This window comes from Parambassis ranga, chromosome 1 (assembly GCF_900634625.1).
Source record: "Parambassis ranga chromosome 1, fParRan2.1, whole genome shotgun sequence".
NCBI classification, from domain to species: domain Eukaryota; kingdom Metazoa; phylum Chordata; class Actinopteri; family Ambassidae; genus Parambassis; species Parambassis ranga.
This window is the reverse complement of record NC_041022.1, coordinates 19,167,565-19,181,805: the sequence shown is the minus strand read 5'-3', so window position 1 is coordinate 19,181,805 and position 14,241 is coordinate 19,167,565. Positions and strand designations below refer to the sequence as shown.

The 14,241-nt window shown below is 43.2% G+C and overlaps 1 protein-coding gene across 1 annotated transcript in view; it reads right to left on the bottom strand.

Annotated features, from left to right (window-relative positions):
• The window catches only part of myo15ab (myosin XVAb), a 33,460-nt gene that overhangs the window by 6,189 nt on the left and 13,030 nt on the right, over positions 1 to 14,241 (bottom strand). The window contains exons 19-59 of the mRNA XM_028432189.1: positions 14,049 to 14,162; positions 13,847 to 13,905; positions 13,412 to 13,535; positions 13,216 to 13,311; positions 12,610 to 12,741; positions 11,908 to 12,033; positions 11,344 to 11,421; positions 10,974 to 11,125; positions 10,402 to 10,447; positions 10,164 to 10,288; positions 9,503 to 9,620; positions 9,237 to 9,412; positions 8,493 to 8,577; positions 8,364 to 8,396; positions 8,200 to 8,281; positions 7,654 to 7,784; positions 7,372 to 7,467; positions 7,091 to 7,219; positions 6,901 to 7,007; positions 6,566 to 6,744; positions 6,047 to 6,119; positions 5,726 to 5,917; positions 5,442 to 5,521; positions 5,275 to 5,348; positions 4,396 to 4,504; positions 4,204 to 4,272; positions 4,046 to 4,110; positions 3,604 to 3,960; positions 2,983 to 3,064; positions 2,792 to 2,887; positions 2,608 to 2,668; positions 2,280 to 2,373; positions 2,055 to 2,172; positions 1,805 to 1,920; positions 1,603 to 1,662; positions 1,398 to 1,473; positions 1,175 to 1,290; positions 975 to 1,093; positions 600 to 741; positions 153 to 264; positions 1 to 75 (exon numbers count right to left, since the gene is read on the bottom strand). Of these exons, the coding sequence (XP_028287990.1) occupies positions 1 to 75; positions 153 to 264; positions 600 to 741; positions 975 to 1,093; positions 1,175 to 1,290; positions 1,398 to 1,473; positions 1,603 to 1,662; positions 1,805 to 1,920; positions 2,055 to 2,172; positions 2,280 to 2,373; positions 2,608 to 2,668; positions 2,792 to 2,887; positions 2,983 to 3,064; positions 3,604 to 3,960; positions 4,046 to 4,110; positions 4,204 to 4,272; positions 4,396 to 4,504; positions 5,275 to 5,348; positions 5,442 to 5,521; positions 5,726 to 5,917; positions 6,047 to 6,119; positions 6,566 to 6,744; positions 6,901 to 7,007; positions 7,091 to 7,219; positions 7,372 to 7,467; positions 7,654 to 7,784; positions 8,200 to 8,281; positions 8,364 to 8,396; positions 8,493 to 8,577; positions 9,237 to 9,412; positions 9,503 to 9,620; positions 10,164 to 10,288; positions 10,402 to 10,447; positions 10,974 to 11,125; positions 11,344 to 11,421; positions 11,908 to 12,033; positions 12,610 to 12,741; positions 13,216 to 13,311; positions 13,412 to 13,535; positions 13,847 to 13,905; positions 14,049 to 14,162 (4,474 nt within the window). The remainder of the gene's footprint in view (positions 76 to 152; positions 265 to 599; positions 742 to 974; positions 1,094 to 1,174; positions 1,291 to 1,397; positions 1,474 to 1,602; positions 1,663 to 1,804; positions 1,921 to 2,054; positions 2,173 to 2,279; positions 2,374 to 2,607; positions 2,669 to 2,791; positions 2,888 to 2,982; positions 3,065 to 3,603; positions 3,961 to 4,045; positions 4,111 to 4,203; positions 4,273 to 4,395; positions 4,505 to 5,274; positions 5,349 to 5,441; positions 5,522 to 5,725; positions 5,918 to 6,046; positions 6,120 to 6,565; positions 6,745 to 6,900; positions 7,008 to 7,090; positions 7,220 to 7,371; positions 7,468 to 7,653; positions 7,785 to 8,199; positions 8,282 to 8,363; positions 8,397 to 8,492; positions 8,578 to 9,236; positions 9,413 to 9,502; positions 9,621 to 10,163; positions 10,289 to 10,401; positions 10,448 to 10,973; positions 11,126 to 11,343; positions 11,422 to 11,907; positions 12,034 to 12,609; positions 12,742 to 13,215; positions 13,312 to 13,411; positions 13,536 to 13,846; positions 13,906 to 14,048; positions 14,163 to 14,241) is intronic.

Sequence of the window (14,241 nt, the reverse complement as noted above, 5' to 3'; positions counted from 1 at the left end):
CAAAGTCTTGAGTGTCTCTCTTCAGCTCCTCTAAAAACACCACCTTCTTCCTCACCACACAGCCATAGCTGTAACCTGGAGGAGGCACATGGGACAACGCATTACGTTCATATATGTTCAGATTACAGAGAGACCAAGAATTTATGTCTTACCTTTCTCAAGTCCGTCCATAACCTGCAGCCTGATGATGTCACCTTTGTGGAAACTGAGCATTGAGCGGTCATCCGTCACAAAGTTACGCTCTGCGATCACATAATCAGAGTCCTAAAAAAAAAAAACAAAAACAAACGTGTCAAGTAATTAAAGGGGCAGACATATCAAACTGAAATGAAAAAATCAGCTTCTGTCCTAAAAATTTGCACTTGAAAACTACACAATTTCTACAGCCACTGTCCAGCCAGTGCTTCTATTCTGTGCCTAAGCGAAATGAAATGAGTCTCCTTACCAGCAGGTGGCAGTAATATATATACTGTATCTCATTCCAAAAGGAACAGTAGGATTGTACCTGCGGCTACAAACTGTGCTTGGTGTGGGTAGTGTGCTGTAGATTTCTAATTGAAGCTGATAAAATGATCTGTGTGTCTCTGTGTATACTCTGCCTTTTTGATCTCATTGATGAAGGTGTCTATGAGATGTTTGACTTGTGGTGCCTTGGCTGAGAACAAGATCAGCTTTTCATTGGTCAAGTTGAACTCCAGCATGTTTTCAGAGGGGATGGTCACAAACAGGATGTCTGCATAACTGAAAAAAAACACACAGAGGAGAGTGAGAGACTCACTGAGGGAACGACAGTATCAGCCGTTATACTGGCAGCACTATCAGCAGTGGGCAAGTTCAAATTTGAATGGCTGTTATTACTATTAATAACATGTATAGTACTATAATATAATTAATCCATAGTTGTAACATGCCTTAATCCTGCCTTATCAAACAGGATAATAAAAAAACGTTGAATATGCAGACACAGCACATACGTGTAGGGTCGTAGGACTCTGAAATAGTCTGGAGCTGCAGCACTGCTTCTAACGGTCTTCAGCAGTTTGATGCCGCTGTGGGACACTGACAACACCTGCACACCTGTTCCTACACTACCCTGCGCACAAAACGACACAGCTTAATAACATTTAAAAAACACACTGAGTGACTTTCTTCTGAGATTCACCCCCACCCTCACCGAAGCAGGGAAGAGTCGGGAGAAGTATATTTCCCAGGTTTCCCTGGCTGCTGTGACGATTGTTTTCTTTACGTGTTCCTCCACTGGATCCATATTCTGTTGGACGCCGTGTTTAGCTGTCATTCACACAAACAGACACATGAACTCATGAATGTCAAAGAGATGTGTTTGGATTCGAGCATACGGTCTTAAAACATGTCTCCAGGAAGAACAGACAGACTACCGAAAAGAGCTTTCATTTTCTGCCTTTCATCCCGGGTGATGCGAACGCACGCCTCTGACAGGGTGTCATTCACGATCTGCAGGACAGAGCGGAGTAGAGGAGAGAAATTGCTAGAAATAATTTACTTGGATCGTTCTGTGATCTTTGTGATCAACTACAGGAAGTTTACTGAGCACAAGAAGTACAGAGTAAGTAAAAACATTACCTGTTTGAAAATAAGATCGAGCACCAGAGGATTGTTAAAACTGTCTTTCGGGTAGAAAACCTGTTCAAGAAAAACAACAGTTAAAGCACTGGCACCCTGTTGTTAAGCTGTTTTGTGCTGATATGGATACAGGACAGGAAAGGCTGAATTTAGAGACGTGACCCATTAGACTACACAGATATTTGTTTGTGTATGTGCACACCTCCTTCCTCAGATACAGCCTCCAGGGAACATTGGTGTAGGTGTAGTGTTCTTCATTAGTGCTCTGATGAAGCTGTGTCTGGATGGTCTCTGTCTCCACTGGAAGCTCTCGAGAAACTGCACATTGCATTTTTTAATACTCTCGATCGACACTCATATTTTGAAATAGTCTAGAGCTGTGAAAAGGCTGTGGGCTTTTAGTGTAGGGTTTGTTCTTATGTGTCTGAGTTGTGGATGAGTTTGACTGGTACCTGGAGGAGGTATGGGCAGGGGACGGTCAGTCGCTCTTGTTTTGGTGACCTTGGTGGGCTTAAACCCAGCCTCTTTTATTGCAGAAGCAGAGGGTGATGGGGCAGCTGGACGTTTGGGCTGGAGAGACAGGAAAATATTTTCTTCTACATTACCTGTACCTCCATATTGCGAGGCTTAAATCAATGTAAGACTGTGTTTTTCTAGCATTTGGCAGACATGTTTACCTGTGGAGCAGGGGGGTTGTCCATCTGGGGTTTGAGGATCTGTAAAGCTTCATCACGAGCCGTTTGCTTCTTCTTAAACTTCCCCTCTGGTCTCCTAAATACATCCACACAGTGTCACATCACATTTGTTGTGTGTAAATACAATCATCCTGGCGCTGTGTGCTTAACGCAAGAATGAACATCACAGTCAATCTCTGTTGGTGGTTTGTTTTAGCATCAACTGCTGTGCTGTATTTACAAGCAGAAATCACTGTAGGCCTTTTACAGCAAATATTTCACAGCTTTACACTCTATCTGCCAGTTTGTGTGTGTGTGTGTTTGACCTCACCTCTTGCCAGGCGGCAGTGGGTCTGGTGGTGGTGGTGGGGAGTTGTACCTCTTGATGATTTCTTTAAAATAATATTACTGATATCAGCTCAGAGGAGACATTCATTGTTGCAATCTATTATCTCATAATCAAAAACAACTACAGGACACACATACAGGAGGTTTGAGTGTTCACATGCAGCTACCTTGGATATCTTGGCTGGGGACAACGTGAACCGAGTTCCGAGCTGAGGACTTCACCACCTCTCCAGCAGGGGGCAGAGGAGTCGTTACTACTGGGGCTAAAACACACACAACCATCAGTGACTTATTCTCTGCTGTGTAAAGGGACTGGAGGGATTTTCTGGTCTTCGTGGTTTCTCTCACTCTCTCTCACCAAACTTCCTGGCTGGTTTGTCCTTGTTTATGGGGATGCCTGGAGCCTTTCTGCGAGGGCCACTGTCCTTACCTGACTGAACCTGAAAGATCCACACAGAGGGGAAACAGAGATAGCACTCAGAATCTTTCTTCTGAAGAAGGATTATTTTCATTCAGTACTTAATGACATCATTTCGTTTCATAAGAATAAAAAGAACACTGAACACTGCAGATATTATAATAAGATAAAAGCCAGACTCAAGAGCAGCTGTAAGATCCACATCTGCACCACTCCTCGGGTCCCTTTCATTTATTGTTTTAAGATTTCTGTTTTACTTTCAAATACATTTGATTCCCCTTAAGTGACTATGCAGAGAAATTAGTGTGTTTACAATTTGGATCATTTGTTGAAGCATTTTTATGAAGGGGTTTTGGGTTTTTTTCCCCAAGAAACTCCAGCTCATTACCATACTTACATACCAGTTCTTATTTTTATTTGAAATGAACAATTTATTTAGCCCATAACTGCATCTTGTGTACATTTAGTTTTAGATAACAACAACATTTTTCAACAAACAGAGCAGTGCTGAATCATGCAGTGTGTCAGTGCTGACACACTGTGTGTGTTGGAGTTACTGACCTGTGCAGCAGGGTTAGCTTTGGGCTGTGCTGGCTGTGGTTTGTTAGTTGTGGTAGAGTTGAGCTGAGGGTCAGGACGGGAGGCCCGAGGCTGAGGCTGAGCCCCTGGCTGATTCTGGGGATTAGCGGGAGGGTAGGGGCTGGGCGGCATGTGTGTTGCAGTAGGGGTGAAGTTAGCGTAGGGGCTCGGTGGGATGTTTGCGTACGGACTTGGGGGTAGGACAGCATATGGGCTGCCATACGGGCTCGGAGGATGATGGAGCAGAGGACTCATAGGAGGGCTTGTGATTGGGGAGGTGGGGGGACTTGACACTGGGCTGGTGACCATGGCCATGGCCTGCATGGTCATCTGCTGTGCCTGAGATATAAGAAAATGACATGCAATGCAATGAATCACATCCAAAACAGATAAACAGACAAACAGATCCAAAGTAAGGGGTTACCATGATGACAGCCTGCTGGTTCACAATAGTCTGCTGCTGCTGAGCCAAAGCAGCCTGCTGGGCATCTGGAGGAGAAACACAGTAAACAGGATGAAGAGATGGGAAAATCATGTTTTATGTGTTTCTCTCTCATATTTGTCATCACACTTGTTACGAACCAGGTGTTACAGGAGCCACAGCAGCAACAGGAGGCGACATCACGCCACCCACAGGGAGGACTCTCACAGCTGCGGACACAAACACATAACATTTCTGTCAGATTTGCAGTGTGTTTGTTTGTTTTTTGTCATTTATCTGTGAGGATAGTGAGGTGCGAATATTTAGCATGTGTGTCTGTATTGGTGGCGGACCTCCAGGTGGAAGCTGAGGGCCGGTGGACTGCCCTTGCTGATGCCATTCCCCACCAACTCCCCCAGCCCCCTTCATCCTGCTGGTCAGTCCTGCAGCTGATTCTACTTCCTGTGAGGAGACACAGGAACACTTTAAAACTGAAAATGCAATCATGACTACAGAGACAGGAATATAGTGTGGACAGGGTACCTTATCTAATTTATGAGTTTGTGCTCTGTAGTGTCTAACCATCAGATCAGAGAAACCCCTGCTGTCCCAGTGCACCCGTTCCATCAGAAATCAGCCACTGACCCATAAATCCTCAGGAGAGTGTGTGTCTGTAGGCCATGTCTCATTAAATAGTAAGCCCTTCATTTGCCAGAGTGTCAGTGCCTCGTAAGCAGATCCCCACGTTGCCTGGGTGGGAAATCACCGTGGCGATCTAGTGACTGTGACAGTTACGGTAACTGGGTAACGTAATAGGTTGCTGGGTGGGAGAGGTCTGTAGAACACATCTGATACATGCTAATTCCTGTCAGCCACATCCGATAGCATGGCTAACATTCACCACATCACCGTCCCAGCTGAGGACTGATAGATCCAACGTGGCCAGCGTTTATTGCTCCATTGCTCTGACTGAATACACAAGAATTTAACTCCCTACAAATGCAGTTGTTATTGTAACAATGATCAGGTGGCGTGTACAGTCTGTGGTGGAGTCAGAGCTGGTATGTTATTACAATCCATGTGAATGAATGAGTCCTACTGCATTAAAGTGAAAATGACAGAATTTATACTGATTAGGTGTCCAACTAGCTAACAGGCTTGGTCTCTTCTCACGTGGTCAACTAAAACAAACTATGTTGCCAGTGTGAGTGTGAGTGAATTATGTAACTTACTCCAGATCCATCAGAGAGAACAGGGTCAAACAGGCTGTCAAGATAACGATCCATCCCTCTCTGAGGCTCAAAGTCTGAGAAAAGACAGGAGAGGAGAGGAGCTCACACTCTGCTCTGATCACTGTCAATGAGTGTTCTTAAACCATATACATTCCATAATGATGTACCTTGGCTGAGCTCATTATAACCAGGTATGGCTGAAGATATGACATCATCCTTCATGTCAAATCCTCCACCTAACAGGCTTCTTTAAAACAATTAGAAAGAACAGTCTCTTCAGTAACTGAGAACCGACACATAATAGAATAAATACTCAAGAGGGGGGGGGGGGGGGGCTGCTGACAGAAATGCTAGTTAACATATCCACCAGAAAAAAAACAACATTTTGGAACTGGACAGACCAAAGTCTAAAATCAAAAACTGTGACTACGTGTGTATGTGTGTGTCTCACATGCTGGCATTGGGCCGCACTCTGGTTGGTTCCTGAGCAGAGATGATGAAGTAGCTGATGTGTTTGGGAAAGTCAGCAGGAAGCTCTACGTCTGACATCAGGTCGAGGACGTAGTCGGAGCCCTCAAGTTCGACCCACTGAGCCGGCTCCTTAAGCAGCACTGACCACCCTAGACGGCCCTCCACCACACCTCTACACGAAGACACAAACATGGAATACAATAAGACACATTCAATATTATACATCTCTACATTGCTCTCCAACGTCTAATTGTACTTTAACACAGATATTCAGTCCCTGTGTTTTACAGTAAGATCATACCTGTGTTGTAAGATGTCTTTGGCCATCTCCTCTCCTGTCGTCCATGAATGGAGAGGACACAGAAAGGACACACCTGGAGGAGAACAGCCATATCGTAAATATGAAGACTCACAGTCACTGTCATCCCAAACAGACACAAACATTGTTGAGACCAGAGCAGGTATCAGGTGTTGTCTAATCCTCAGTGGACTTGCCAACAGGGCCAGAGGACAGATTAGCTGGTTGAGAGGAAGAAATGAGAGAGTGACAGCTATTGTGCCAAATAGTGCCCACACCGACAGGATTCCGGTTAAATAAAAGGTCAAGGAGGTCAGTTTGAGTCCAGATAAAGTCCAAGTAAAAGATGAGGTACTTTAATTCAGTCAGGACACAGGCAGTAAAGCTTTGGATGGTGGTGCTGCTTCAACACTAAAGAAAATATATTTTATTAGGGCAGATACAATGCTTAGCTCAAGGACACTTTAACAGCATATTGGTCTGAGACAGACATCAGTCTGCTCTCTCACCACTCTGACTCACCATCAAAACAGTGTATGTGCAGAACAGTGTGAGCTCTCTTGCGATTGGCCGTCCACTCCAGCAGACAGGGTGGGTATGTTCGGACGTACTCTGGTCCGATATTGAGCCTCTGCAAGGCCTGAAGCACACGATGCTGACACACACAGTTGTATCCCTCTGGCCCATAGTCAGACACAAACCTAGAGTATCAACAACACACATGAAAAGACATACGAAAAGACATATTTGTCCAAAAGCTAGAATCATACACAGGAAACACTATGAATAACATGTATCAGTGCACGGTGCTGGACAGTTTTTGCATATGCTAAAATATGTCTGAGGGGTTGTCTTACTTCAGTAGATACTTTGCCAGCCTTTGAGAGGGCAAGAAGGCTGACAGGCAGGAAGAGAGGAGGAGCCAGCCACGCTCTGAGTTCAAGATGTTAGGATTCCTCCACACCTGCAGGTGAAAAAGACAGAACTTAAATAAATAAAGAAATGCTATGATAGTTTGGCATAAAAGTAAAAACAACTGTGACTCACCTGATTGGCTACCTGAGCCAGGATCTCATCTCTGAGGCTGGGATTGGAGAGACCTCTCTGGATGATGTAGTTCCCAAACAGATTCTCCTGGGCCCCATTTAAGTTCGGATCACCCATGAACCGAAGTATCTACCATAAACAATGATGAAAGGTCTTAATTATGTTTAAGTTATTTAATTATCACCAAAAAATAAATAAATTTTGACAATTTAATACAGGTTAACCTGCAGTTAGACTGCAGATGCTGGAGTTTCCCATCAACAGATTAATGGCACTTGTACCAGAATAAAAATGTTGAGAGCTCCTTGTTTCAGCTCTTCATCCAGTCGAATCAGGGTGCTCTCCAGTGGGGCTGTCAGCATCCCAAACAATGGCTCCTACAACACACACATTTACATAGTACATTCTTCACCAAAGGTTAATGCATGTTTACAATTTTGTATTTTCTGTGTATTTGTATAACGCATGTTGTGGGGACATAACCACGTCACCCCATGAGGTGTTATGGTTAGAGGAGATCTACAGAAAAATGTGTGTCATTGTGTGTATGTGTGTTTTCATACCCTAAATATAGCCCGGATGTAGTGTGTCATGAAGTAGTTGTTGATATCAAGGGGCAGGGTCAGCTGGGGGTCAACCTGAACCTTTGGAGCCTGGACCACAGCCAAGCAGTCAGAATGCAGCTCTTCACCACCTATATGGTACACAGACACAAACACACACACAAACACACAGCAAGCCAAGCGTCACAGAACTGCAACTTTAAATATCCCTGAACCCACTTTACCCACATTGCCTCCAGTGCACTCACTGGTGTATGAATGTGTATGAATGAATCGGCGGTGGTCAGAGAGGCTGTAGGTACACCTTGGCAGCCACGTCTCTGTCAGTCTCCCCCTGGGGATCTGGGGCTACATCTGTAGTTTACCACTGCCACTATGTGACTATGGTGTGAATGAATAATGCATCTCAATGTAAAGTGCTTTGAGTGACCAGCAGGAAAGTGCTATGTAAGCCCTATTCATTATTATTAAAGTTTACTCATAGTATCTACTTCATATCAGTGTATCAATATTTTATACTGTCTGTCTGTATGTGTGTGTGTGTACCTGAGGCAGCCTGTAGCAGAGCAGCCAACTCAGCAGGGATAGGCAGAGTTGTCACATTCACTACTTCACGATTGATGCGATCCTGCACACATTGCAAACACATAAAGACATAAAACATCTTCATCATTGCTCACATCTTTTACCCTATTTCCTCCATCACTCACCTCTTCTGCCTTCCTCGCAGGCTCCACCACTGTCTGACAGAAAGAGAACAGTATCACACTTCACACATTTGTTCATTTTTTAATTCTCTTAAAGCAAGGTTCCTTCACACTCAAACTCTGTGTACATACCCTCATGTAGCGCTGGCGGTTGACAATGAGCAGCACGGCAGAGCGAAACCTGATGATGTACTTCCTCCTCAAAATAAACTTTTTTCTGCTCGGGAGAAATGTTACATGACGGGTCGTCAACAGACAGCAAGCAGTAACAAATACCATTCAGTCAATGACAAAACACAAAAATTTAGATGTCAAAAGTCTTACATTTTTTACACTGTAATTGCACCACATAGCACAATAGGTGTGGTAAGATTTGTGTCAAGACCTTGTTATAGATTAGGAGCACATTTTCATTGCCTTTCATGTGTTATGCGATCTCTGAAACATCATTAACCTTGACTTAACTGCCATTTGAGTGCATCTTTACAACCTAGAACAAAATGCAAATCTCCATGATATCTATGGTTCTTTTGGACTGGCAGTGAGCGAGGAATCTGTCACATTTGATGGATGAGCACGGCTTCGATCCTCTGCCCTTGTCTCTTCACTTCAAGGACACGGAAGCAGGTTGTCCGTGATAAGGACTGACCTGTGTGTCTCTGTGAAACCAAACACTTAAAGCCTAAACTGCAGAGCTGAGGACGGAAACTCCAGACTCAAGCAGGACAGTGTTTTGCCTGTTAAAGAAAGCTATGGTCAGCTTCTAGTGACCGGTGATACTGTTTGTTTTCAACCTGAGTACAGGGACATAAAGAGAAATCACTTTTATGTGATGTAATTGACAGGAGTTAAACTGAATTTAAATAAACACATTACCTGCCCAGGTGGCCTTTGCAGCGAGCCTGAAAAAGGGTCATACACCGCTTGAATTTGACAAAGCTCTTGCGGATGAAACACATGCGGGTGTATCTCTGCAGCGTTGCGGCAGCGAGGTTTAGCACACGGTCGCGCTTCCCCTCCAACAACTGGTACAACTCCTCTTTAAGGAAAATCTTACACACAGACACACAAATGAATAAATCCAACTATTCTAAAGCACAACATGTCTGACTGTGCTTGTGTGTACATTGCTGAGAGCTCACCTTACTGACTCCGAGCTGATAGGAGCCCTTCTTGACAGGGCCGAGTCTGTGGAGCATGATAACACAGTTTTCTCCTTCAGCAGGGGGAGGATCTGTCAGGCAGAGCAGGGCTTTATACCTGCGTTAGAAAATGTGAAGAAGGAAATCAGTGAAATCTAAAGCTGCAACATGTGTCTTACCTGTGACTCAAAATCTCATAAATCTTAGGTAATTATTGGCTCTGGTGCAAGGCTGGTCAGGATTCTAGGTTTTTACACTCTTGGTTGCGTAGTATCGGTTTGCATTTAGAGGCTTCAGTGTGTGAATCTAATTGACTGTGAATGTTTGACTGTGACATTGTTTTTTTCCCCCTGTAATACTTTAAGTCTACTTTGGCAGCGAGTGGTGAGAGGTGCTGTGAGATCAATTGGTTTCAGCTGCTTTCCTGCTGCAGGAGCTGACAAATGCCAGATGGCTATTTCAGCATGAAGAAATTGATGTGTGAAATGTATTCTCCCCAGAAAAAGCCAATAATTCACACGGTTTGACAATCTGAATGAGGTGAGGGCAGCAAGAACAATTCTTCTTTTTGGAATTGAGGCTGATCAAGTCTGCACTGTATTAGAGCTCACACTGTTTAATTACAGCTTATCTCCAATGTGAAGATTAGTAAGTAACCAACCTTGATAGGAAGCTGTGAAAGTTCATTCTGATTGGATATCCCTCCTTCCTTATATGGATAGTTTCCATAATACCAGAATAATGCAGCTGAGTGTTGACCAGATCCATGTCAAACACTCCTGGGTCCTGCCACACACACACACACACACATGAGCAGTGTTTTACATGTGAATAAAATGTAAAAAAAAAAAAGAACAAACACTGCAAACCTGCACACATCATCCAACTTGCAAATATACCTTATGATGGTTTGGCTTGAAGCATCGCACAAAATAAGGGTTACACCTGTCGCAGATGGATGAGAACGAATGGATGGATAAATACATCATGAGTGTGTGGTGTACCTGAGTAAGTGAAGGGAAACTGGTAGGCACAGTGTGGTTTTATAGACATGTATTTAACTGAAAGATCTCCTGAGGACTCTGTTTTCATCTTTTAGGGACATGATGCTTATAAGATGTCAAACCTTATCATATTAGTCTCTATGGCAAAACAGTTCAAAGCTCAGTCTGTTTAGGAACAAGGCCCTCATGCAGTCTGTGTAACTGATTTCACTCCCTGTTGCCCACATCGGACACACTGTCTGTGTCTCCCAGTGTCTCATCCCAGTCCATTTTGGACATTTACAGTGTGACTCATCATTATTTTGCATCAACACTGACAGGTGCATTGTCACATCAAAGTATCAAAGCATTGTGGGAAGATATGTGGGCACTGCATTCTGCATAAATTGTAGTGCAGCACTTTTCAGACACAACTTCTGGCACTGAGTTTAAGCTCTAGTTTGAAATGAGTGGTGTGTTGCTAAAACCTTTCCATCTTCTCCACCAGCTCCTGCAGGCTGCTTTGAAACTTTGCGCTGACCGTGTTGGCCTGATAACGCCGAGCCGTGCTGCTTCGCCGCATGTTAGAGTGCTGCTGCGACACTGACTCTGAGTGCTTCAAGAAGAGGCTCGATACCATCTGTGCTCAAAGAAAGAAACACACACACAATGCAAACACAGAGGGCAAGGAGGTTAGATAAATTATGTAGAAAGTGTTTATCATCACCATTTTAGATATTTTTACACTAATAATTATACAGAATGCATAGGACAGGCGATGAACTGACAGTGAGTATTATAATGTTAAAAAAGTAAGCTAAGAAGAGCATAAATAATGATAATGTTGGTAAATCTCACTTTGTTCTTGCTCTGGATGAAAAGGTCCAAAACATCCTGCCGCACCGTGTCAAAGTTCTTATCCAAGAATCTGTGCACCTGCCCGACAAATCATTAGGAAAACACCAGGTTAGTGTTCCCATTAATTGAAACATCAAAAAAACATCATGATAAACAGCCTGAAAAACTAAGAAGATAAATAGAACAATAGAAAGAATGCTTCAATTAAAATGACTCATATGCAGCGCCATGTGATGGTAATTAACATTTCCATTAAATAGACATTTGTGTGAAATGTGTATCATAAAGCAAATTATGGTGACAGAGACCATCAACCTCTCATCAGCTCATTCTTGGGTCTGTGTGAACATTTATGTCAAATATTACAGTTTACAGTAGAAACAGCCATGTTTGACCTTGACTTCTTAAATATGAAGAAACACACTCTTTAAAAAGAAATAAGGAATGTAAAATTAAGACACAAGATGGGCTTCCCATAAGTTAAATGCAAGACAGAAACAAAGGAGAAAAAAGGTAGAGAGAAACCAGGAAAGAGAAGCAGAAGTGAGACAGTAAACAAAGTACCTGATAGGTGACCTTCCCTGCAAAGTGTTTCAGGGTGAACTCTGGCAGTGGCATCTTTGGCCTGGCATATAGCGGGTTGTTTCCATGGTGATAGTGGCACTTCTGAAGGAAGGTGTGGTCTGTTGCCTAGCAATGATTAGAGAGGGTTAATGGTCGGTGAGCCATGGAAACTAAATCTCTACAGCACAAACACGTTGTGTGTGTGTGTGGATTGGCTCTGTCGATTCCTCATGTATCAACATGTTCACATTTCACTCTGAGCATTGGAGACTTCATAATACGTTTATCTCAATGAGAGCTCAGTCAGCTTCTTACATTAGGAGCCCTGGGAATATTGATAGCAGCAGGTAGGCAATTAAGTGAGCATGTGGGATAGTTCTGTATTGATCACAGCTGGCTCCAACATAGTCTCCAGGTTTATGAGAAATCCAATTGTGAGGTCTGAAGTATTTGAATAAAGTTATACACCTAAATATTAAAAGATATTTAATCTATTTTGATCTCAAATCAATTTCAGCTCTGCTGATAGATGATTTTTTAACTTCAAATCCAGTTTTTTCAGTTTGAGTGTTTCACTGACATGTTATTATGTCATGTTATACATGTTAGGTCATGTATTATTAAATATTCTATATTTTAATAATTTCCCATAACTTTGGATGAGAAGAATTTTGTTCAGCAGGTGTGTGTTTGTGTTTGTACCTGAGGAAAACCACACTGATCGTCCAGGATGCGCAGTATCCCATGAGGCTTAGCAGCAATGAGGTTAAGACACTCCTGGTTGTGGCTGAAGGGCTGCTGCTGCCACTCAATCTGCTCCCGCATGTACTCCTCCTACACAGCACCATCCAGCACAGAACAACTATAAAGTCCATCAGGGTGTTGTACGGAACATTTTTTCAAATCGGATGAAATAAAGCTGTGTCCACTTACAACTATGTCATATTTGCATTTCACATACAGTGTGTGTTTTGAATGTAACTGTTTTAGTAATAATGGCCTTCATGTTTAAGTGTATTTGCATCAGTGGGAATGAGAGAAAGCACTTCATTGATTTCTGGAGATTTAAATAAAGGCTGAAGGAATAAAGGAGGAATCTTTACATGAGCTACAGAAGTCTACAGCAGGGGTGTTTACTGTACATGTCAGTACCTTACTTTGTACCTGTGATTTAAATATTTTATCTGTGGCTACGACATGCTACTTTTTGCATTATGCGATCACATGAATCTCTCTTACCCCATACCTAATTACACACATATACAGAAACACACATGTATTAAAATATTAGCTTGTTGTTTTCCTGACCTGCTCCTCCTGGAAAATGACCCTGTGAAAGAAGAACTGCAAAGTTTCATTGGCGTAGTTGATGCACAGCTGCTCGAAGCTGTTCACCTGTAGCTCCTGCAGTGTAAACATTAGAGAGTGTGTGTATTAGTTAGCACAGGTCAGCACAGACAGAGCACCGCTGTAACGTGATTACATGATTTTTTTTGTGAGTGACCTCAAATCCATATATGTCCAATATGGAGATGGAGAGGGCTTCGTTGCGAGGGTAGACCCGTCCATTGATGCGCTCCGCAAGCCAGCTAAACAGCAGCGAATACAGGATCTTGGCAACAGCATCTCTATGAAAAACACACAATAAGGTTTCTATGGAAACAGAAACCCCGGTTCCTATGGAAACAGAGGACATCTGAGAAATCTCTCCCCCAGCCCTGACGTCCTTTGTCCTCAAATGCCTCTACCAAAGATCGGAAGAGAATATCAAAGACTCAGTACTCTCCTGGTATGATTTTAGAGAAGCGGTAAAAAATGAGGACATTAAAAGGCCTCAAACAGGGCTGTCAGACAGGTTTGCATTTTAGGTTGTTCCAAGTAGAACTGTGTGCATTGTATTTAATTTAACAGATACTATATTAGACTTTTATTCCCTCACCTGGCATCCACAGCACTCTCCACTGTCAGCGGGGTGTAGATCTTCTCCCGCACTGTATCCTGTGGGGTCAAATCCATCTGATGTCTAACAACAGCTATTTGCTCTTCTAACAATACTGTTGCATAAATATATATACACACATACAGTGTATGTTTGATGTGCGTGAAGCTGAATTTGTTTATGCAAAATGTGTTCTGCTTACTGTCAGTTTGAAGGTGAGAGACTTCTGCAGGCCTTCGGGGGAAACCTGCAGCAGTTCAGCAACCACCCTAATCTCCTGTGCACTCACCACCGATGCAACCTCCTGACCCTCAGCCTGTAGAGACACACACACATATGAAGACGTGCACACTCGTCATTAGCAGCGTCTGTGTGAACATCTTTATGATTCAGCC